This window comes from Notothenia rossii (assembly GCF_949606895.1).
Source record: "Notothenia rossii genome assembly, chromosome: 8".
In the NCBI taxonomy this organism is placed as follows: Eukaryota; Metazoa; Chordata; class Actinopteri; order Perciformes; family Nototheniidae; genus Notothenia; species Notothenia rossii.
This window is the reverse complement of record NC_136906.1, coordinates 77,525,393-77,549,685: the sequence shown is the minus strand read 5'-3', so window position 1 is coordinate 77,549,685 and position 24,293 is coordinate 77,525,393. Positions and strand designations below refer to the sequence as shown.

At 39.3% G+C, this 24,293-nt stretch overlaps 4 protein-coding genes and 1 long non-coding RNA gene across 5 annotated transcripts in view; 2 read left to right on the top strand and 3 right to left on the bottom strand.

Annotated features, from left to right (window-relative positions):
* Positions 1–1,542: 1,542 nt before the first annotated feature.
* On the bottom strand, positions 1,543–5,336 carry LOC307016032 (hatching enzyme 1.2-like). The gene is made up of 12 exons (XM_079645080.1): positions 5,197–5,336; positions 5,052–5,105; positions 4,932–4,967; positions 4,795–4,845; positions 4,670–4,702; positions 4,539–4,585; positions 3,693–3,762; positions 3,493–3,607; positions 2,412–2,584; positions 2,029–2,110; positions 1,750–1,871; positions 1,543–1,624 (listed from the first exon to the last, which is right to left on the bottom strand). Exons 1-12 carry the CDS (start codon positions 5,228–5,230, stop codon positions 1,575–1,577), a joined length of 867 nt encoding a protein of 288 aa, XP_079501206.1. The 5' UTR covers positions 5,231–5,336; the 3' UTR covers positions 1,543–1,574.
* Positions 2,507–16,275, top strand: LOC307016035. The gene is made up of 3 exons (XR_013801727.1): positions 2,507–2,623; positions 8,591–8,829; positions 16,129–16,275. It is a non-coding gene; the product is annotated as an uncharacterized lncRNA (long non-coding RNA).
* LOC307016028 (hatching enzyme 1.2-like) lies at positions 7,761–12,561 on the bottom strand. The gene is made up of 12 exons (XM_079645076.1): positions 12,444–12,561; positions 12,299–12,352; positions 12,178–12,213; positions 12,040–12,090; positions 11,915–11,947; positions 11,788–11,834; positions 10,887–10,956; positions 10,687–10,801; positions 8,618–8,790; positions 8,247–8,328; positions 7,968–8,089; positions 7,761–7,842 (listed from the first exon to the last, which is right to left on the bottom strand). The coding sequence occupies exons 1-12, from the start codon at positions 12,475–12,477 to the stop codon at positions 7,793–7,795; spliced, it is 867 nt and encodes a 288-aa protein (XP_079501202.1). The 5' UTR covers positions 12,478–12,561; the 3' UTR covers positions 7,761–7,792.
* Positions 15,299–19,356, bottom strand: LOC307016030 (hatching enzyme 1.2-like). Its single transcript, XM_079645078.1, has 12 exons — positions 19,220–19,356; positions 19,087–19,140; positions 18,968–19,003; positions 18,833–18,883; positions 18,708–18,740; positions 18,581–18,627; positions 17,685–17,754; positions 17,485–17,599; positions 16,156–16,328; positions 15,785–15,866; positions 15,506–15,627; positions 15,299–15,380 (listed from the first exon to the last, which is right to left on the bottom strand). Exons 1-12 carry the CDS (start codon positions 19,251–19,253, stop codon positions 15,331–15,333), a joined length of 867 nt encoding a protein of 288 aa, XP_079501204.1. The 5' UTR covers positions 19,254–19,356; the 3' UTR covers positions 15,299–15,330.
* A 1,614-nt stretch (positions 19,357–20,970) lies between these two features.
* igf2r (insulin-like growth factor 2 receptor) overlaps positions 20,971–24,293 on the top strand; it is a 72,135-nt gene continuing 68,812 nt past the window's right edge. The window contains exons 1-2 of the mRNA XM_079645327.1: positions 20,971–21,233; positions 22,942–23,081. Coding sequence (XP_079501453.1) covers positions 21,106–21,233; positions 22,942–23,081 — 268 coding nt within the window. The 5' untranslated portion in view covers positions 20,971–21,105. The remainder of the gene's footprint in view (positions 21,234–22,941; positions 23,082–24,293) is intronic.

Here is a 24,293-nt window from a genome sequence, read left to right as displayed (position 1 = left end):
GTAAAATATGTAGTGAAATTGTGTGGTTGCTCAAGTGTGGGGCTGTGATTCGGCTATACACCTCCGCCGCGTAGTAATAAAGTTGAGCGCAAACTTAGTGAGACCTACAGGACAAAGACCTACAGTAATTTGACCCTATGGAAAAGCTGTTTTCTTTATGGCGAAGAGTGAGTGCCATTTAAAACAATGTATGATGAGAGAGGTTGTGCCCAGGTTGCCCATATGGTTAATCCGGCCTTGCAGAGCAGCACACCGAGTTTCCATGGATGTTTCCTTCTGCACCTTTTTTTCTTGAGACAACAGGGCATGTTTGGTTTTTTCTTTGCGGGAAATCGTTTTTTTTAAACCTGTTGTTGGCCTGTGGAAAAAAGCAATCAGAAGAAAAGCTGCTGATAGAGATATTGAGACATTTAACATTTATGCTAGAATATGTAAAGCAGGAACTTCCCATTTCTCAAATACAAAACTTGTTTAGTCTTACCTTTGATTGCCAACTACATCATAGTCTATCGTTTCTGGGAGGTAAATGAAGTGATAAGAAGCTGTTAGTGCAGGGGTTCCCAAACTTCTCAGCCCCCGACCCCCAAAATAACATTGCTAGTGACTGGCGACCCCTGTCAACTGGGGCAGGGGGTTGGGGGGGTAGTGAAACTCGCGGGAATATCTCCGCAATGGAGCGAGCTTGCATTCCACTTTCGATTGCATGATATAGCCTAGCGCAACACCTTCGTCACACACGTTGCCACTTGTTTGTAGCATTTTCAGGCGATTTGTAATCCATTCTAGAAAACGATGTGTTTTTAGGATTTCGAGAAGCGTATAGAACAAACAATGGATGTATTTTATGAACAATTATCCATGCTGGAAGTAGATTTAGGAGTGAGAAAGAGATCTAGTATATGCATCCAATGAAGCATTGCATGAAGTCTGTTGATGATCAGAGGCTGTTGTTGGGGCTGCAAAAACTTTATTTAAAAAAAAAACTGTGTTTTGTAGGAAGACCGTGCAGGCCAGCCCGATGGTCAACAAGGTTCATGTTTTAATAGCATTTTTACAAAAAAAAGCCCAGGCCAGCCTAACATGAGAAACAATGGCTAACAGGTACAGTACACAGGCTGTGCTTTAGCTCCTCCTACAGCACACCCAATCAGAGCCTACTGTTAGCACTTCATTGTTTATTTGAATATATTGTGGCGATACCAACGAGGGTTAGAAAACTGTTTAAGGTACAACAAATGTTGGCATTTTAGCTGTGGATATTACTTACTTGGGTAAAAGAAAAAACATTAAGTGGCCTTTCCAGTAGTGACCCCAATTTGCTTTCAATTAGATTAATTGATCACATTTTCAAAAATATAAAAAAAAGGTTTTCAGAAGAAAGATGTTTTGATTTCAGTGTCTTTAAAAGATGAAGAAATGAAATACTTTAAAAAGGTTACTTCTGATCCCAGAGCAGTATATTAACCACTATACAAATAAATAAACAATATGCATTAGGGCTTGTAGGAATACGTTTTCAATAAAAGGAAAGAGCAAGCAGGGTAGGATTTTCAAAAACTTTATTACTCTCATGGTTAATGCCATTTAACATCAGCGTGGCTCAGTGCGTCCCTCCTCCGCTCGTCTGAAAGAAGAAACATGTCTGAGTAAAGTTTGAATACTTTGCATGAACTGAAAACTGTACTTCAGTTTTGATTATGCATGCGTCTGTAATATATTTTGACAGTAGTGCAGTTGGTTAATCGTTACCACAGTGGTAGAGTGAGTTCAGCCTCAGTACATCCAGCTCACTGAGGTGTGACCTTTGACCTATCTGCACCCCGCTACTCTTCGACAACACCGTCGGACTGCCATCTTGACTGAAGTAATACCTGAAACAAAAGATCATTTACTAAATAGTTCTGTAGGATTATCACACACAGTTCATCCCAAGTTAGAATTCATTCATCCTGTATTGGTATCATTATTCATTTCTCTTTTTAAATGTTATGCAGGGGAAGGAATACACGAGGATGGGTTCAGACTTACTCTCCGTAGTGCATGATGGAGTTGAGGTCATACGGCAGGTTCTGAGTGTCTCCACCTTTCACCTTGAAGTTGTCTCGTTTCCCTTTTTAAAAAAAAAAGAAAAAAAAAAAAAAAAAAAAAATCAGGAATTGTTCATTACACCTTGATTTTTGCAGAACATTGAGTTGGTGTGTTCTAATTACCCTAAGCTACAGCACCATTTTATGTTTTATTTCTGTGCCTTTAAGGATTTGTATCATCTAAAACAAAACATTAAAACCTTACAATGTACTTCTACATCGAATTGCCCCAAAAATACATACGCAGTTTAAAATATGTGAAATGGAAAAACTATTCATTGTGTTTTCTTAATACAGGATAACGTCTCCCAGCGAGGTGTTTACCTGGCATGATGTTGCTCCACTCCACAGAGATGTACTGGTCGCGGTCCCTGCGGTTGTGTTCGTGGTGCAGACCCAGAGCATGGATGATCTCATGGCAAACATTACCCACAGAGCACGAGGGGGCGTAGTGCACCGTCTGGGCTCCTCCTACACATCCAACGTAGGACGCACAGCTGCAGAGACAAGAAAAGGCATTTACTCTCCTACTTCTGGTAACATAAAGCCATGCAGAAAGAAACTTTTTTAAAACCAAATGTATCCACCACTTTGCACACGTGTTGCTGCAGTATAGAGAGGCGAAGTCCCTCCCCTTCCGGGGGACCCCCATGGGAACTTATTTCAGAAAAAGTATGTATTGAAGTCAATGGCGAGAGAAAGATTATCTTTCGATGATGTTTGTCAATTTAAAAAAACATTTTGCAAGTCGAGGTGAAAAGTATTAAAAGAGGTGAAAATCACTCCAAGTCTGGGCATGTTGAGAGCTGTGCACACACACACACGGGGAGTTAGTCAGTTCCTAAGAGCCAGCATGCGGGACCGGGATTCGCAGTTGGGTATTTTTCATAGTCTTATATTTCAACAGTTTTACGACAAACTGACTTTTTTGACAAGGTAATTATTTATTAAGATTGACAAACATCATATGTGTAATTCATGGCACAATTCAAACGGGATCGAAAGATAATCTTTCTCTCCCCGTTGACTTCAATACATACTTTTTCCGAAATAAGGTCCCATGGGTCGGAAGTAGATGGGCGGGGCTTCACCTCTCTATTCAAAGTAATACCCCGTCCCATTTCCAAAACAAATTGCAACTACTAAAACCCAAAATCATGCAGTAAATTGAGATTCATTTGAACAATTTTCACCCCAAGAAAATCTATCTTCCCAGTTATCATTGGAACTATATCCACTGGAGAAACTCCCTGAAATAAATAACCTTCAGTTGAGGCTATTTATACGAGAGCAACACTTGTATTTTAACTTTTAATACTTTAAAATATAAACTTGGAATAGATGTGAAATACATCTAGACGAGAGAAATGATAATAGTTTTGGGTTGAATAGTAACATCTCTCACCCTTTGCTACTGCGGAACTCGATGTAGTTCAGTTCTGTGGTGTGAGGCGTGAAGCGAATGCAGGTGACGTCTGAGATCATCTTGAAAGCAGCGTAGATGTCAAACGCTCGATCAGCTGTCGGAATGAAAACATAACAGTTGCTAATCACTTGTTGCTAATGAATCAAACATTAGAGCGGCTTAATAAAGAATCCACCCACTGAGTTCCTGACTGATGGTGTACGGCATGGTGGCGTCCGACCACAGGTTCTGCACGGCATTCCTATACTCCTGAAAATATAAAAAGCAACAACGGTTCGTTTTATCACCACACTTTCAACACTTCCATGGATTTATAAATCTGGTTGTTCATAGTCTTAAATTGACCAGTTTTGAGCCCAATTTCCATCAACAATTGCAGAATTTTGCAGACTTAAATTTTACAACTTAAAAAAAGTGGGGTATGTAATTTTGGAGAAACCCGCTCGAGTGCGCTAGAATTTGAAAGTACGCAGCCGAAAAAAATCTGCCTCTTCCTTCACACTTCCTTCCAGAGTCCGAACACACGAACGCGAACATGACCAATGAGGGCACGAGATAAGTTTGTGCACAGATGGAAGGCTGACAGGCAGGTAGGCCATCCAGTTATTTTAGCCGGGCCGGCTCAGATTTTACAGCGCCACTGCTTCCACAGATGACATTTTGTAATGTTTATTGTCAAAGCATTTCATGGAATATAACAAAAAGTGTATCCGAAATGAATTACCTACCCCACCTTTAACGTCATCCTGACTTTAAAAAAAAGCATTATTATTATTTGTAATCATTCTAAGAAGTAGTCGGGGAGGGGAGTAGTGGTGGCAAAGGTAGAAGTGGTATTAGTTTAAATATTTGTAGTTTAATGCATTTTTTTAATTAATTTCCCCTTCAATGCTTTCCCTTAGTGTGCCAGCTCGCCCCTTGATGCTCAGGAGTCTTTATTCTTTGTTTTGCAATAGTAAAAACAGTTGACCAGGAATGTCATTGCATCCTAAAGAAAAGTGGGAAATAAAAATTGTCCTTCTTACCGGGATCAAAATGTCTCCCTCTTGGACAATCATGTCATCTTGAAGCCCTACGACGTGGTAAAACGAGTCACTAACACATCATTGCATCTATGAAATACTATATTTGTTTTATACATGTATTCAAAGTTTACCTTCTAGAGTTTCTGAACTGGATCGCTGTGGCTCTAGCATTGCAACCAACACACACAGAGAAATCTGAGGGTTAAATCAAATCAGTTTAAAACACGACATTCAATTCAATATCTGATAAACGTACCTGTTGCAGGATGAGTCATATTCTGGGTGCCATTTAAGGGAATGACACTACCTGTAAATTAAATATTGAGTGAAATATAGTTTAAAACAAATAGAGATAAAAACAGAATGTTCAGTTTGTATAAAATTACAGTTTACCTTGTTTTTGCACATCTGACATCGTAGTAACATTGTCTACAAAAACAAGGAATTCCTCATGAATAATTTCTATATTTGATGAAATGCTTTAAAAAAAACAATAATCAATTGAACACCAACCTGTTGCATGACTTGTATCCTCCTGTGTTGCATTTATAGGGACACCACCAACGACTGCATGAAAAGAAAGAGTGAATAATCATTATTATTATTATTATTATTATTATTAGGCACAGTTTGTACTTTTTAATCCTTACATTCTTACCTGAAAACATGCAGATGAAGATCAGAAGCCACATAGTGCAACACAGTTTCAACAAACTAACAAACTAGCTTCCTGACTGTCTCCTCAGCAGCTGTGATCACTTCACTGATTATAGGCTCTATATATAAGCAGTCAGCCTGACCTGTAGAGGGCGCTGCAGTGGTTTTAAAGGGGCTAACACAGTATGATATCTATTCATAATGTATTGGTGTTATTTTTAGGCTTTTTCTTGACATATATTGCGCAATGGGGACTAATTATTAGGGTGTAGGTTAACAATTTGCTCCCTAATATTTTTTGACTCATCACTTTTACATAACATATTTATTTTTTCTTACCTTCTTTGCAAAGAACCTGGTATTTTCTGTTATTCATTACCTAAGTCACATGTGTCAAACTCAAGGCCCGGGGGCCAAATCAGGCCCTTGGTGGTTTTAATTTCGGCCCGCAGGATAATTTCTAATTACGATTAGATCTGGCCCCCTGGTATATTGCACCTTCACTCCATCCTGAGGGTCTCCTCAGCTCAGAGCCTGAGCCCAAACATTGATGAACTTGCACCCAAGATGAGATGCCAAGTATCTGCTTGAACTAGCATCACAGAGCAGCAAGGCCGGATTAGTACCTCCAGGGGCCCCTGGGCACTGAGCACTCATGCCCCCCCAACCCACGTACCAACAAGTAACACCACGCCTACCCAATCCTACCAACATGACCAATATTTAGAATTTTCAGTCAATCTGGCATGTCAAATCGCACACCTATTTGTCAAAAGCAGGGACGGAGCCACTTAGTTCAACCAAAGTAGGTCTTGCCTTTTGCCCTTTCAGTCAAAAATCACAAGACAAAGATACAATGGATAAGATCTCAAGACAGTGTATGGCTCAAGAAGACCTCGGTAATATCACTCAAAACCTCAGAACAGCACCCCACTTAATGCCAACATATGACTGGCTGGCTGAACAAGTACACGAGGAGTTCTATTGGTCACAAACACAGAGAGTTACAAAAGTAAAATATGTAGTGAAATTGTGTGGTTGCTCAAGGGTGGGGCTGTGATTCGGCTATACACCTCCGCCGCGTAGTAATAAAGTTGAGCGCAAACATAGTGAGACCTACAGGACAGAGACCTACAGTAATTTGACCCTATGGAAAAGCTGTTTTCTTTATGGCGAAGAGTGAGTGCCATTTAAAACAATGTATGATGAGAGAGGTTGTGCCCAGGTTGCCCATATGGTTAATCCGGCCTTGCAGAGCAGCACACTGAGTTTCCATGGATGTTTCCTTCTGCACCTTTTTTTCTTGAGACAACAGGGCATGTTTGGTTTTTTCTTTGCGGGAAAGTTTTTTTTTTAAAACTGTTGTTGGCCTGTGGAAAAAAGCAATCATAAGAAAAGCTGCTGATAGAGATATTGAGACATTTAACATTTATGCTAGAATATGTAAAGCAGGAACTTCCCATTTCTCAAATACAAAACTTGTTTAGTCTTACCTTTGATTGCCAACTACATCATAGTCTATCGTTTCTGGGAGGTAAATGAAGTGATAAGAAGCTGTTAATGCAGGGGTTCCCAAACTTTTCAGCCCGCGACCCCCAAAATAACATTGCTCGTGACTCGCGACCCCTGTCAACTGGGGTGGGGGGGGGGGTAGTGAAACTCGCGGGAATATCTCCGCAATGGAGCGAGCTTGCATTTCACTTTCGATTGCATGATATAGCCTAGCGCAACACCTTCGTCACACACGTTGCCACTTGTTTGTAGCATTTTCAGGCGATTTGTAATCCATTCTAGAAAACGATGTGTTTTTAGGATTTCGAGAAGCGTATAGAACAAACAATGGATGTATTTTATGAACAATTATCCATCCTGGAAGTAGATTTAGATGTGTTAGGAGTGAGAAAGAGATTATTATCTAGTATATCCAATGAAGCATTGCATGAAGTCTGTTGATGATCAAAGGTTGTTGTTGGGGCTGCAAAAACTTTATTTAAAAAAAAACTGTGTTTTGTAGGCAGACCGTGCAGGCCAGCCCGATGGTCAACAAGGTTCATGTTTTAATAGCATTTTTACAAAAAAAAGCCCAGGCCAGCCTAACATGTGAAACAATGGCTAACGGGTACAGTACACAGGCTGTGCTTTAGCTCCTCCTACAACACACCCAATCAGAGCCTACTGTTAGCACTTCATTGTTTATTTGAATATATTGTGGCGATACCAACGAGGGTTAGAAAACAGTTTAAGGCACAACAAATGTTGGCATTTTAGTTGTGGATATTACTTACTTGGGTAAAAGAAAAAACATTAAGCGGCCTTTCCAGTAGTGACCCCAATTTGCTTTCAATTAGATTAATTGATCACATTTTCAAAAATATAAAAAACGGTTTTCATAAGAAAGATGTTGATGTTTTTATTTCAGTGTCTTTCAAAGATGAAGACATTAAATACTTTAAAAAGGTTACTTCTGATCACAGAGCGGTATATTAACCATTATACAAATAAATAAACAATATGCATTAGGGCTTGTAGGAATACGTTTTCAATAAAAGGAAAGAGCAAGCAGGGTAGGATTTTCAAAAACTTTATTACTCTCATGGTTAATGCCAGTTAACATCAGCGTGGCTCAGTGCGTCCCTCCTCCGCTCGTCTGAAAGAAGAAACATGTCTGAGTAAAGTTTGAATACTTTGCATGAACTGAAAACTGTACTTCAGTTTTGATTATGCATGCGTCTGTAATATATTTTGACAGTAGTGCAGTTGGTTAATCGTTACCACAGTGGTAGAGTGAGTTCAGCCTCAGTACATCCAGCTCACTGAGGTGTGACCTTTGACCTATCTGCACCCCGCTACTCTTCGACAACACCGTCGGACTGCCATCTTGACTGAAGTAATACCTGAAACAAAAGATAATTTACTAAATAGTTCTGTAGGATTATCACATACAGTTCATCCCAAGTTAGAATTCATTCATCCTGTATTGGTATCATTATTCATTTCTCTTTTTAAATGTTATGCAGGGGAGGGAATACACGAGGATGGGTTCAGACTTACTCTCCGTAGTGCATGATGGAGTTGAGGTCATACGGCAGGTTCTGAGTGTCTCCACCTTTCACCTTGAAGTTGTCTTGTTTCCCTTTTTTTTTTAAAACAACAAATAAAATCAGGAATTGTTCATTACACCTTGATTTTTGCAGAACATTGAGTTGGTGTGTTCTAATCATCCTAAGCTACAACACCATTTTATGTTTTATTTCTGTGCCTTTAAGGATTTGTATCATCTAAAACAAAACATTAAAACCTTACAATGTACTTCTACATCGAATTGCCCCAAAAATACATACGCAGTTTAAAATATGCGAAATGGAAAAACTATTCATTGTGTTTTCTTAATACAGGATAACGTCTCCCAGCGAGGTGTTTACCTGGCATGATGTTGCTCCACTCCACAGAGATGTACTGGTCGCGGTCCCTGCGGTTGTGTTCGTGGTGCAGACCCAGAGCATGGATGATCTCATGGCAAACATTACCCACAGAGCACGAGGGGGCGTAGTGCACCGTCTGGGCTCCTCCTACACATCCAACGTAGGACGCACAGCTGCAGAGACAAGAAAAGGCATTTACTCTCCTACTTCTGGTAACATAAAGCCATGCAGAAAGAAACTTTTTTAAAACCAAATGTATCCACCACTTTGTAGACCCTTCAGAAAAACGCGATTCTGCGATCGCAGAATTTACCGCATAATCAGGCAAATGGCGCAGATTTTCAAAAGGCCGCATAATCCCCGCATTTTTCCACACAAAGTTGAGAAGAAAAAAAGTTAACTCGTCTTGACGTGACGTCATCAGCTCGCGCATCACAGAATGTAAACAACACTGTATAGAGCTCATTTACCGACGAACATTTCTACTAAAGACCGGGCAAAAAGTGGGGGGAAACTATTATGCACCTCGTGCAACTGTGTGTTGGAGCATAAGAGAAAATCGACGGTGGCGACCCACTTTGATTCATTCAAACATTCGAAAATGCTTTCTGCTGCTGCGGACAAGAAAGCCAAACAACTCACGTTCCCCGAGGGATCAACCTCCAAAACCCTTTCGAGGGCTACAAGAAACGAAGTGAGTAGCCTACAAGATTGAAGCTGGTCAGATAACGAACGAGTAAATGAAAACAGAATGAGGCGGAGAAGTGTGTGTGATTAAAATAGCCCAATTGCTTTTACAATAAATAAACATTGAATGTGTTTAATTGAATAGTAAAAGGGGTTTAACGTTGAGTGGCAGGTTGTGTGCGAGAGAGAATAAATAAGACAGCCCAATATTTAAAAAAATTGTTATTCTTTTCCCCCGCATATTTACCGCATAAAACCCCGCATGTTTAATCGCATAATCAAGGATTTTTGCACGCGTTTTCTGGACGGTCTAACTTTGCACACGTGTTGCTGCAGTATAGAGAGGCGAAGTCCCTCCCCTTCCGGGGGACCTCCATGGGACCTTATTTCAGAAAAAGTATGTATTGAAGTCAATGGCGAGAGAAAGATTATCTTTCTATGATGTTTGTCAATTTAAAAGAACATTTTGCAAGTCAAAAAAATTAAAATGTCTTAAAACTGTGAAGTAACAATTTTTTTTGTGTGAAGCCGCTCCATGAACTACATCTCTCGTATCGCACCACACACCAAGACGGCCGTCAGGTTGGCACATTTCACTTCTTTCAGAATGAGGTGAAAAGTATTAAAAGAGGTGAAAATCACTCCAAGTCTGGGCATGTTGAGAGCTGTACACACACACAAGGGGAGTTAGTCGGTTCCGTAAGAGCCAGCATGCGGGACCGGGATTCTGGGATTTGCAGTTGCGTATTTTTCATAGTCTTATATTTCAACAGTTTTATGACAAACTGACTTTTTTGACAAGGTTATTATTTTTTAAGATTGAAAAACATCATATGTGTAATTCGTGGCACAATTCAAACGGGATCGAAAGATAATCTTTCTCTCCCCATTGACTTCAATACATACTTTTTCCGAAATAAGGTCCCATGGGTCGGAAGTAGATGGGCGGGGCTTCACCTCTCTATTCAAAGTAATACCCCGTCCCATTTCCAAAACAAATTGCAACTACTAAAACCCAAAATCATGCAGTAAATTGAGATTTATTTGCACAATTTTCACCCCAAGAAAATCTATCTTCCCAGTTATCATTGGAACTATATCCACTGGAGAAACTCCCTGAAATAAATAACCTTCAGTTGAGGCCATTTATACGAGAGCAACACTTGTATTTTAACTTTTAATACTTTAAAAACAAAACAGAAGAGTTGGCCTGTTTATTTGAAAAGAAAAATATATATTTAAGGTTTTGACAAGAGTTATGTTACTACTAGATAGTTATGAGTGTCGACACAAATCAAAATATAAACTTAGAATAGATGTGAAATACCTCTAGACAAGAGAGAAATGATAATAGTTTTGGGTTGAATAGTAACATCTCTCACCCTTTGCTACTGCGGAACTCGATGTAGTTCAGCTCTGTGGTGTGAGGCGTGAAGCGAATGCAGGTGACGTCTGAGATCATCTTGAAGGCAGCGTGGATGTCAAACGCTCGATCAGCTGTCGGAATGAAAACATAACAGTTGCTAATCACTTGTTGCTAATGAATCAAACATTAGAGAGGCTTAATAAAGAATCCACCCACTGAGTTCCTGACTGATGGTGTACGGCATGGTGGCGTCCGACCACAGGTTCTGCACGGCATTCCTGTCCTCCTGAAAATATAAAAAGCAACAACGGTTCGTTTTATCACCACACTTTCAACACTTCCATGGATTTATAAATCTGGTTGTTCATAGTCTTAAATTGACCAGTGTTAAGCCCAATTTCCATCAACAATTGCAGAATTTTTTAGACTTAGTTTTACAATTTAAAAAGGTGGGGTATGTAATTTTGGAGAAACCATCTCGAGTGCGCTAGAATTTGAAAGTACGTAGCCGAAAAAAAATCTGCCTCTTCCTTCAGACTTCCTTACAGAGCCCCTCCTCCAACACACATGAACGCGCGTATGACCAATGAGGGCACGAGATAAGTTTGTGCACAGATGGAAGGCTGACAGGCAGGTAGGCCATCCAGTTATTTTAGCCGGGCCGGCTCAGATGATTGGTCGTGCTTTTTACAGCGCTACTGCTTCCACAGATGACATTTTGTAATGTGTTTATTGTCAAAGCATTTAATATATTCATTGCTATCGGGATGTTAAGAGCATTCCATGGAATATAACAAGTGTTTCTGAAGAGAATTACCTACCCCACCTTTAACTTCTTCCTGACTTAAAAGAAAGCATTATTATTATTAGTAATAATTCTAAGAAGTAGTCGGGGAGGGGAGTAGTGGTGGCAAAGGTAGAAGTGGTATTAGTTTAAATATTTGTAGTTTAATGCATTTTTTAAATTAATTTCCCCTTCAATGCTTTCCCTTAGTGTGCCAGCTCGCCCCTTGGTGCTCAGGAGTCTTTATTCTTTGTTTTGCAATAGTAAAAACAGTTGACCAGGAATGTCATTGCATCCTAAAGAAAAGTGGGAAATAAAAATTGTCCTTCTTACCGGGATCAAAATGTCTCCCTCTTGGACAATCATGTCATCTTGAAGCCCTACGACGTTGTAAAACGAGTCACTGTACATTGCTTTTATGAAATACTATATTTGTTTTATACATGTATTCAAAGTTTACCTTCTAGAGTTTCTGAACTGGATCGCTGTGGCTCTAGCATTGCAACCAACACACACAGAGAAATCTGAGGGTTAAATCAAATCATTTTAAAACACGACATTCAATTCAATATCTGATCAACGTACCTGTTGCAGGATGAGTCATATTCTGGGTGCCATTTAAGGGAATGACACTACCTGTAAATTAAATATTGAGTGAAATATATTTTAAAACAAATAAGAGATAAAAACAGAATGTTCAGTTTGTATAAAATTACAGTTTACCTTGTTTTTGCACATCTGACATCGTAGTAACATTGTCTACAAAAACAAGGAATTCCTCGTTAATAATTTCTATATTTGATGAAATGCTTTAAAAAAAAACAATAATCAATTGAACACCAACCTGTTGCATGACTGGTATCCTCCTGTGTTGCATTTATAGGGACACCACCAACGACTGCATGAAAAGAAATAGTGAATAATCATTATTATTATTATTATTATTATTATTAGGCACAGTTTGTACTTTTGAATGCTTAAATTCTTACCTGAAAGCATGCAGATGAAGACCAGAAACCACATAGTGCAACACAGTTTCAACAAACTAACAAACTAGCTTCCTGACTGTCTCCTCAGCAGCTGTGATCACTTTACTGATTATAGGCTCTATATATAAGCAGTCAGCCTGACCTGTAGAGGGCGCTGCAGTGGTTTTAAAGGGGCTAACACAGTATGATATCTATTCATAATGTATCGGTGTTATTTTTAGGCTTTTTTTTTACATATATTGCGCAATGGGGACTAATTATTAGGGTGTAGGTTAAAAATGTGCTCCCTAATATTTTTTGACTCATCGCTTTTAAATAACATATTTATTTTATCTTATCTTCTTTGCAAAGAACCTGGTATTTTCTGTTATTCATTACCTAAGTCACATGTGTCAAACTCAAGGCCCGGGGGCCAAATCAGGCCCTTGGTGGTTTTAATTTCGGCCCGCAGGATAATTTCTAATTACTATTAGATCTGGCCCCCCGGTATATTTCACCTTCACTCCATCCTGAGGGTCTCCTCAGCTCAGAGCCTGAGCCCAAACATTGAAGAACTTGCACCCAAGATGAGATGCCAAGTATCTGCTTGAACTAGCATCACAGAGCAGCAAGGCCGGATTAGTACCTCCAGGGGCCCCTGGGCACTGAGCACTCATGCCCCCCCAACCCACGTACCAACAAGTAACACCACGCCTACCCAATCCTACCAACATGACCAATTTTTAGAATTTTCATTCAATCTGGCATGTCAAATCGCACACCTATTTGTCAAAAGCAGTGACGGAGCCACTTAGTTCAACCAAAGTAGGTCTAGCCTTTTGCCCTTTCATTCAAAAATCACAAGACAAAGATACAATGGATAAGATCTCAAGACAGTGTATGGCTCAAGAAGACCTCGGTAATATCACTCAAAACCTCAGAACAGCACCCCACTTAATGCCAACATATGACTGGCTGGCTGTACAAGTACACGAGGAGTTCTATTGGTCACAAACACCGCGAGTTACAAAAGTAAAATATGTAGTGAAATTGTGTGGTTGCTCAAGGGTGGGGCTGTGATTCGGCTATACACCTCCGCCGCGTAGTAATAAAGTTGAGCGCAAACTTAGTGAGACCTACAGGACAGAGACCTACAGTAATTTGACCCTATGGAAAAGCTGTTTTCTTTATGGCGAAGAGTGAGTGCCATTTAAAACAATGTATGATGAGAGAGGTTGTGCCCAGGTTGCCCATATGGTTAATCCGGCCTTGCAGAGCAGCACACTGAGTTTCCATGGATGTTTCCTTCTGCACCTTTTTTTCTTGAGACAACAGGGCATGTTTGTTTTTTTCTTTGCGGGAAATCGTTTTTTTTTAAAACTGTTGTTGGCCTGTGGAAAAAAGCAATCATAAGAAAAGCTGCTGATAGAGATATTGAGACATTTAACATTTATGCTAAAATATGTAAAGCAGGAACTTCCCATTTCTCAAATACAAAACTTGTTTAGTCTTACCTTTGATTGCCAACTACATCATAGTCTATCGTTTCTGGGAGGTAAATGAAGTGATAAGAAGCTGTTAGTGCAGGGGTTCCCAAACTTTTCAGCCCGCGACCCCCAAAATAACATTGCTCGTGACTGGCGACCCCTGTCAACTGGGGCGGGGGGAGGGGTAGTGAAACTCGCGGGAATATCTCCGCAATGGAGCGAGCTTGCATTTCACTTTCGATTGCATGATATAGCCTAGCGCAACACCTTCGTCACACACGTTGCCACTTGTTTGTAGCATTTTCAGGCGATTTGTAATCCATTCTAGAAAACGATGTGTTTTTAGGATTTCGAGAAGCGTATAGAACAAACAATGGATGTATTTTTATGAACAATTATCCATGCTGGAAGTAGATTTAGATGTGTTAGGAGTGAGGAAGAGATTATTATCTAGTATATCCAATGAAGCATTGCATGAAGTCTGTTGATGATCAGAGGCTGTTGTTGGGGCTGCAAAAACTTTATTTTAAAAAAAACTGTGTTTTGTAGGAAGACCGTGCAGGCCAGCCCGATGGTCAACAAGGTTCATGTTTTAATAGCATTTTTACAAAAAAAAGCCCAGGCCAGCCTAACATGTGAAACAATGGCTAACGGGTACAGTACACAGGCTGTGCTTTAGCTCCTCCTACAGCACACCCAATCAGAGCCTACTGTTAGCACTTCATTGTTTATTTGAATATATTGTGGCGATACCAACGAGGGTTAGAAAACTGTTTAAGGTACAACAAATGTTGGCATTTTAGCTGTGGATATTACTTACTTGGGTAAAAGAAAAAACATTAAGAGCAACTGTGGCTGTGAGGGAGTGTGGTCGTCTTTCAACCAGAAGGTTGTGGGTTCGATCCCAGCCCATGCAGTCAACATGTCGATGTATCCTTGGGCAAGATACTTAACCCTGAGTTGCTCCCGATGGCATGGCCAACGGTGTGTGAATGTGTGTGAATGTTAGGCCCTAGAGTAAGGTACACTGCTCTGTATGAATGGGTGTGAATGGGTGAATGACATGTAGTATGTAAAGCGCTTTGAGGGGTCTTAAAGACTGGATAAAGCGCTATATAAGTACAGTCCATTTACCATTTACCATTTCCAGTAGTGACCCCAATTTGCTTTCAATTAGATTAATTGATCACATTTTCAAAAATATAAAAAAAAGGTTTTCAGAAGAAAGATGTTTTGATTTCAGTGTCTTTCAAAGATTAAGAAATTAAATACTTTAAAAAGGTTACTTCTGATCACAGAGCAGTATATTAACCATTATACAAATAAATAAACAATATGCATTAGGGCTTGTAGGAATACGTTTTCAATAAAAGGAAAGAGCAAGCAGGGTAGGATTTTCAAAAACTTTATTACTCTCATGGTTAATGCCATTTAACATCAGCGTGGCTCAGTGCGTCCCTCCTCCGCTCGTCTGAAAGAAGAAACATGTCTGAGTAAAGTTTGAATACTTTGCATGAACTGAAAACTGTACTTCAGTTTTGATTATGCATGCGTCTGTAATATATTTTGACAGTAGTGCAGTTGGTTAATCGTTACCACAGTGGTAGAGTGAGTTCAGCCTCAGTACATCCAGCTCACTGAGGTGTGACCTTTGACCTATCTGCACCCCGCTACTCTTCGACAACACCGTCGGACTGCCATCTTGACTGAAGTAATACCTGAAACAAAAGATCATTTACTAAATAGTTCTGTAGGATTATCACACACAGTTCATCCCAAGTTAGAATTCATTCATCCTGTATTGGTATCATTATTCATTTCTCTTTTTAAATGTTATGCAGGGGAAGGAATACACAAGGATGGGTTCAGACTTACTCTCCGTAGTGCATGATGGAGTTGAGGTCATACGGCAGGTTCTGAGTGTCTCCACCTTTCACCTTGAAGTTGTCTTGTTTCCCTTTTTTTTTTAAAACAACAAATAAAATCAGGAATTGTTCATTACACCTTGATTTTTGCAGAACATTGAGTTGGTGTGTTCTAATCACCCTAAGCTACAGCACCATTTTATGTTTTATTTCTGTGCCTTTAAGGATTTGTATCATCTAAAACAAAACATTAAAACCTTACAATGTACTTCTACATCGAATTGCCCCAAAAATACATACGCAGTTTAAAATATGCGAAATGGAAAAACTATTCATTGTGTTTTCTTAATACAGGATAACGTCTCCCAGCGAGGTGTTTACCTGGCATGATGTTGCTCCACTCCACAGAGATGTACTGGTCGCGGTCCCTGCGGTTGTGTTCGTGGTGCAGACCCAGAGCATGGATGATCTCATGGCAAACATTACCCACAGAGCACGAGGGGGCGTAGTGCACCGTCTGGGCTCCTCCTACACATCCAACGTAGGACGCACAGCTGCAGAGACAAGAAAAGGCATTTACTCTCCTACTTCTGGTAACATAAAGCCATGCAGAAAGAAACTTTTTTTAAACCAAATGTATCCACCACTTTGCACACGTGTTGCTGCAGTATAGAGAGGCGAAGTCCCTCCCCTTCCGGGGGACCTCCATGGGACCTTATTTCAGAAAAAGTATGTATTGAAGTCAATGGCGAGAGAAAGATTATCTTTCTATGATGTTTGTCAATTTAAAAGAACATTTTGCAAGTCAAAAATTTTTAAATGTCGTAAAACTGTGAAGTAACACTTTTGTGTGAAACCGCTCAATGAACTACATCTCTCGTCTCGCACCACACACCAAGACGGCCGTCAGGTTGGCACATTTCACTTCTTTCTTTCAGAATGAGGTGAAAAGTATTAAAAGAGGTGAAAATCACTCCAAGTCTGGGCATGTTGAGAGCTGTACACACAAGGGCAGTTAGTCAGTTCCGTAAGAGCCAGCATGCGGGACCGGGACTCTGGGATTTGCAGTTGCATATTTTTCATAGTCTTATATTTCAACAGTTTTATGACAAACTGACTTTTTTGACAAGGTTATTATTTATTAAGATTGAAAATCATCATATGTGTAATTTGTGGCACAATTCAAACGGGATCGAAAGATAATCTTTCTCTCCCCATTGACTTCAATACATACTTTTTCCGAAATAAGGTCCAATGGGTCGGAAGTAGATGGGCGGGACTTCACCTCTCCATTCAAAGTAATACCCTGTCCCATTTCCAAAACAAATTGGCACTACTAAAACCCAAAATCATGCAGTCAATTGAGATTCATTTGCACAATTTTCACCCCAAGAAAATCTATCTTCCCAGTTATCATTGGAACTATATCCACTGGAGAAACTCCCTGAAATAAATAACCTTCAGTTGAGGCTATTTATACGAGAGCAACACTTGTATTTTAACTTTTAATACTTTAAAAACAAAACAGAAGAGTTGGCCTGTTTATTTGAAAAGAAAAATATATATTTAAGGTTTTGACAAGAGTTATGTTACTACAAGATAGTTATGAGTGTCGACACAAATCAAAATATAAACTTAGAATAGATGTGAAATACCTCTAGACAAGAGAGAAATGATAATAGTTTTGGGTTGAATAGTAACATCTCTCACCCTTTGCTACTGCGGAACTCGATGTAGTTCAGCTCTGTGGTGTGAGGCGTGAAGCGAATGCAGGTGACGTCTGAGATCATCTTGAAGGCAGCGTAGATGTCAAACGCTCGATCAGCTGTCGGAATGAAAACATAACAGTTGCTAATCACTTGTTGCTAATGAATCAAACATTAGAGCGGCTTAATAAAGAATCCACCCACTGAGTTCCTGACTGATGGTGTACGGCATGGTGGCGTCCGACCACAGGTTCTGCACGGCATTCCTGTCCTCCTGAAAATATAAAAAGCAACAACGGTTCGTTTTATCACCACACTTTCAACACTTCCATGGATTTATAAATCTGGTTGTTCATAGTCTTAAATTGACCAGTGTTGAGCCCAATTTCCATCAACAATTGCAGAATTTTTTAGACTTAGTTTTACAACTTAAAAAGGTGGGGTATGTAATTTTGGAGAAACCAGCTCGAGTGCGCTAGAATTTGAAAGTACGCAGCCGAAAAAAATCTGTCTCTTCCTTCAGACTTCCTTACAGAGCCCCTCCTCCAACACACATGAACGCGCGTATGACCAATGAGGGCACGAGATAAGATTGTGCACAGATGGAAGGCTGACGGGCAGGTAGGCCATCCAGTTATTTTAGCCGGGCCGGCTCAGATGATTGGTCGTGCTTTTTACAGCGCCACTGCTTCCACAGATGACATTTTGTAATGTGTTTATTGTCAAAGCATTTAATGTATTCATTGCTATCGGGATGTTAAGAGCATTCCATGGAATATAACAAGTGTTTCTGAAGAGAATTACCTACCCCACCTTTAACTTCTTCCTGACTTAAAAAAAGCATTATTATTAGTAATAATTCTAAGAAGTAGTCAGGGAGGGGAGTAGTGGTGGCAAAGGTAGAAGTGGTATTATTTAAAATATTTGTAGTTTAATGCATTTGTTTTATTAAATTTCCCCTTCAATTCTTTCCCTTAGTGTGCCAGCTCGCCCCTTGGTGCTCAGGAGTCTTTATTCTTTGTTTTGCAATAGTAAAACAGTTGACCAGGAATGTCATTGCATCCTAAAGAAAAGTTGGAAATAAAAATTGTCCTTCTTACCGGGATCAAAATGTCTCCCTCTTGGACAATCATGTCATCTTGAAGCCCTACGACGTGGTAAAACGAGTCACTATACATTGCATCTATGAAATACTACATTTGTTTTATACATGTATTCAAAGTTTACCTTCTAGAGTTTCTGAACTGGATCGCTGTGGCTCTAGCATTGCAACCAACACACACAGAGAAATCTGAGGGTTAAATCAAATCATTTTAAAACACGACATTCAATTCAATATCTGATCAACGTACCTGTTGCAGGATGAGTCATATTCTGGGTGCCATTTAAGGGAATGACACTACCTGTAAATTAAATATTGAGTGAAATATAGTTTAAAACAAAGAGATAAAAACAGAATGTTCAGTTTGTATAAAATTACAGTTTACCTTGTTTTTGCACATCTGACATCGTAGTAACATTGTCTACAAAAACAAGGAATTCCTCGTTAATAATTTCTATATTTGATCAAATGCTTTAAAAGAACAATAATCAATTGAACACCAACCTGTTGCATGACTGGTATCCTCCTGTGTTGCATTTATAGGGACACCACCAACGACTGCATGAAAAGAAAGAGGGAATAATCATTATTATTATTATCAGGCACAGTTTGTACTTTTGAATGCTTAAATTCTTACCTGAAAACATGCAGATGAAGATCAGAAGCCACATAGTGCAACACAGTTTCAACAAACTAACAAACTAGCTTCCTGACTGTCTCCTCAGCAGCTGTGATTACTTCACTGATTATAGGCTCTATATATAAGCATTCAGCCTGACCTGTAGAGGGCGCTGCAGTGGTTTTAAAGGGGGCTAACACAGTATGATATCTATTCATAATGTATTGGTGTTATTTTTAGGCTTTTTCTTGACATATATTGCGCAATGGGGACTAATTATTAGGGTGTAGGTTAACAATTTGCTCCCTAATATTTTTTGACTCATCGCCTTTAAATAACATATTTATTTTGTCTTACCTTCTTTGCAAAGAACCTGGTATTTTCTGTTATTCATTACCTAAGTCACATGTGTCAAACTCAAGGCCCGGGGGCCAAATCATTAAATCATATTTAATTTGTAATGTTGTTTTTAGAGGCAATAATTTAAGCTTTGTTAGTTCAGGTTTAAAATGTGCAATAAGTTCATTTCAATACGTTTTGCAATAAACATTGAACCAGTCCGGCCCTGGACTAGTACCCATTTTTTAATTTTGGCCCACTGTGTATTTGAGTTTGACACCCCTGATCGAAAGACACTCAAAGAGAAAATGTCATTTAAAAAAAAAAAACTTTTGAACTATATTTGGCTAACTCAGACTGCTGAAGCATCATATGTGTTTAAATAACGTTTTGAATACACGTTTGCACAGATCAAGGACTGTTTAAAGCAATGCTAGAGGGAAAACATCTTCCAATAGGTACATTATAAATTATAATAAACATTTTGTCGGAAATGCTGACTCTGCACTCGCACTAATCCCAAGTTTGAAAAGGAGTTTGTTGCATGTTTTTATTGCTTCCATTTCCTGTTACCACTATACTGTCAGCTAAATCATTCAAATAGAGCTCTTAGCAGCAAAAACGTGTCCACAATTCTGAATAAAAGCTATCTCTTTTAGAAACTGTGAATATAACAGGGGGGAAATCCCCAACATTTAACACTGTTTAGACAGCTGGCCCTGAGTAAGCAGTGTCCTTTTAGTAAGTGATGAGAGTTTGTGTAGTGGTTCAATATGACCAGCAGGGGGTGCCACATGACACATGAAGGCGCGCACTCGCTATTATTTAAGCATTTCTGCTCCACGTTGTCACTTTCAGGAACAGCTGCAGATTATTCTGACTCTTAACAAACTATACTAAATTAATTATAATGTTATTTATAGGGTTAATATTATGCTTACATATCTAGGTCTGATTGAGGTAGAATAAAAATACGTTTGCTCTTTGGGGCAAAGGCTATGTGTCATAAAGGGTGGTGTGTTCAGGTACCATCGAACAAAGAGCAATATGTCTGAAACTAGATCTGCATTCCTATTATTTTTGTGGGGACGTTTGTTCTTACCACAAGTAGTTCAATGAAAGTCATTCAGGAATGCTGCGTTCAGGTACCATGTAGAAACAAGACGTTCATGTTCTAAGATAAATGTTAAACATCTAATATTTGGGTGTTTAACAACTTTATGAATAGACATACAAAGACAACATAAATTACAGTAAAACAAGATATAAAAGCAAACATATATTTTGTAGATCACATCCAAAAATTATAATTTCACCAACTTATTCTTTAACATTAAAAAATCGATAGCAAATATAACATTAAAAAAAGCAACATTTTTAATAACATGTCCTATTTTCCCACAGATCATGAAGGCAACCTCAGTCAGCATCATGGGAGTCATGTGACGTCCTATCATGTGGTGCGTTCACTTCCTCACCAATTTGCTTCAGAGCAGAAAGACCACTCTGCCGTATCATGTCGTCGTCTTAGTTAGTCTGCACCGACAGAATCCCCCGCAGAAAACATGTTATTTCTTGGTAAATCTGACCGATGCTCGCCTCTGAAGCTGGTCCTTTGGTCGGTGTCGGTTCTGGTGTGTTTGTCGGTCCGGTCCGGAGCCCAGGAGAACCCGTGGTACCAGGACCTCTGCAGGTAATAATAGCTAACAAAACAAAACATGTACACAAATATTTAAGCTAAATATTAGCAGGATTAGATGTGGATATTTGCTTTCTATTGAGCCGGTTTCCCCCAGGACCTTTGCAGGTAATAACAGCTCACAAACACACCTCCCATTGCAGAAAGGAACATATTACTGCGTTTTATACCCTTATGTACACACATGTTTTAGCTAAATATATGCCTTTATTCATCCCATATAGGGGACATTTACATTATTACAGCAAGTAAAGAGCCAAATATTCATATTAATTAAGTAGCATGCTTTGACATATTAAAGATAAATGTAGAATTGACACAATTTAAACATCCAGTACTAGTAACAGTTTTGAGATAGCAGCCAGGTGGTAGTATGAAAGGTGGAAGTATGTATTGTACAGTTATTTACAGATGTATTACAGAAGCTTAATTGTCTAGCTAAGGGACAGCTGCCAGTAATAACAATAGGAATACTTACATGTGGTTATTTGCTTATTATTGACCCGGTTTCAATGGATCCACTGATGTAATATGAATGTCAGCCCTTTGTTTCAGTTACAATATATGTATCAAATGTTGATTTCATACTATTAGCTTTCATTTGTGCAAGCTAGCTAACATGTAGATTACAAATAACAATTGTCTTGTTGTGTTAAATGTGCTACTTGATATGTTTAAACCAGTTAACTTTACAACGGTTGAATATAGTAGCTTCTATCCTAATTCAAACGGTCTCTAGTCAAAGCAGTGAACTTAACAATATGTTGTTTTTGTAACAAGCTAACGCGTAGCTAGCTGCTAACGTTACATGAAATCTGTCATGTCAACAAGCTAACGCTAATTGTTAGCAGCGTAAACTGACATGACTCGTTTATATGACTTGCCTTTCCATAAATCAGCTATAAAACACTGTGCAGTTATATTATAGCTAAAGTAAATAGCATTCACTGTTGTCTACATACAGTGCTGTACTTTAATGGAGCTGCTGTTCAAATATTGACTCAGAAATAATGAAAAGATAACCAGTTAGTTAGTTCCTTGTTTTGGTAGCATTTACAGAAATGGGTCACACTAATATTTGACAAGAAATACATGTTCTTATGTACATTTTCTTGACTAGCTAGTTGTGGTTGAGTGTTGAGACATTTTAGAAGGTGCTTAAACTAATTTTTTTTGTTGTCATTTTTTAATATGCAGGACTTTGTAACATAAACTCTTGGTTCAGTGTTCATGCAAATAAGAAACAACACATGGGTGACAAGAAAAAGCATTAACAACTAACAGAAAAAACATTGCTCACACACCTAGTACATCTTTATTTGTGTGATATATTAACTTTTTAAAACACACTGCATCTGGTAATTGTGCTTAAATGTGTTACAAAGTTTTGCTGCTTATTCCCTGCATACTAATATTTTAAATAAGATACCTTTTTGAGGATCGGTTTGACTAAACAAGCAATTTTGAGACTTCACGTTGGCGAGCATTTATTTGAATTGGTGGTGAAAATGGTCTTAGTAGTAGCAGCAGCTGCTTAATTGTAAAAATCATAGGTGCTGCTCTCGCCATTGCACTGAGCTCTTTAAATTAACAACAAAGGAAAAATGAAATGTATATAACGCTGCAGTTCAAACTGATAAATGTTTAAACCTAATTCCTCTCCATCTTCTTTACTTAATTTGTTTCTTTTCTTTTGTTGCAGTTATAAATGGGAGGCCATAGACCAGGTTAATAAAGTCGGCTACACGCTAAGGCTTTGTGAGTCCTCACCGTCGACCAGTTGTGGCTCCGGCACCGCCGTCTGCGCCCGGGACCTCAACACCAAAGTTGCCCAGTCTGTGGGTGAGTACAGCACACTGGCTTACACTGGCTTACAAAGCAAAGGTGTCACAGTTTCACCCGACATCTCTTTGCAGCCAGGTGTCGACATCATGGCAGTCTGTTAGAGAAATAATAGATTCAATATAGAAATGTAACAGGAGCAGAACAGACATTTCCATTCAAATCCAATATGACATACTATTTATAATAAAGAAGACAGATCTTGGGAAGTAGAAAGACTTTGATAGTTTCTCCTCAGCATATTTTAAACATTATACGAGTGTGTAAAAGCTTTTATTTGGGTGTGTCTGACACATGACATTTTTTTACTATGGCTCTGTACTTTTCGCCAATAGTCATGTAACTTCTTGTTGTCTTCCTCTTAAGGAAAGCCAAATAGTTAAGATTTATTTTCCACAACATCTTTTCCATATTTAAGGTACTTTGAAAATCCTTTCAGTTGCCTGTAAGAGCTCAGCAGAGCCACAAACTGTGTTTGCACATTTAAGCTTTAAATGTGATTTTTCAAGCGGCACCATTGTCCTTACTAGTAGAACAACTTTGTGTAACAGAAATAAATAGAATAATAAGCTAGTGCCTCTTTATATTCCTGTAATTAAACATGTTGAAGTACTCCTTTTAGCCGCTTTCACACCAAGTACTTTGCCGTACTTAGCTCCCAGCACTTAGTTCCTCCATGGGTCTAAGAGCCGATCGCGTTCACACCGGAATAAGTTCCCTGAGGGAAGATCACGCAAATTAAGCCGCTTACGTCACTTCTTCTTCTTCTTCTGCTTTGGGTTTACTGGCAGGCCGCAAACCACTTCACGGCCAACCTGATCTCACCAGAATGCGTGACGCATTCTGGTGAGATCAGGTTGTTCACGGCGTATACTGCCACCCGGAGTCCCCGGCCCGAAGTCCCCGGAGTTGGGGACTGGCTTCAGTAGAAGCTGCTGGGACTCCCAGCAGCTTCTACTGAAGCCTTCAGAGTAAATCGCCAGAACGCCGACACCTCCTCATCTCCACCGCTCCCATGTTTTCTTTTGTGTTGCCATAAGTTAGTCTCTCTCCGTTGGTGCGCGGGGCTAATGCTAATAATGCTAATGCCAGCAAATACAATGGCGGCTTCACAAAACCTTTCTGAGTTTTAAGGGGCGTGGTTTGCAATTCGCCCAGCCAATCAGAAATTGGAACTTTTTTCTCCCCAGGATAGTCCCACCTCTCTAGCAG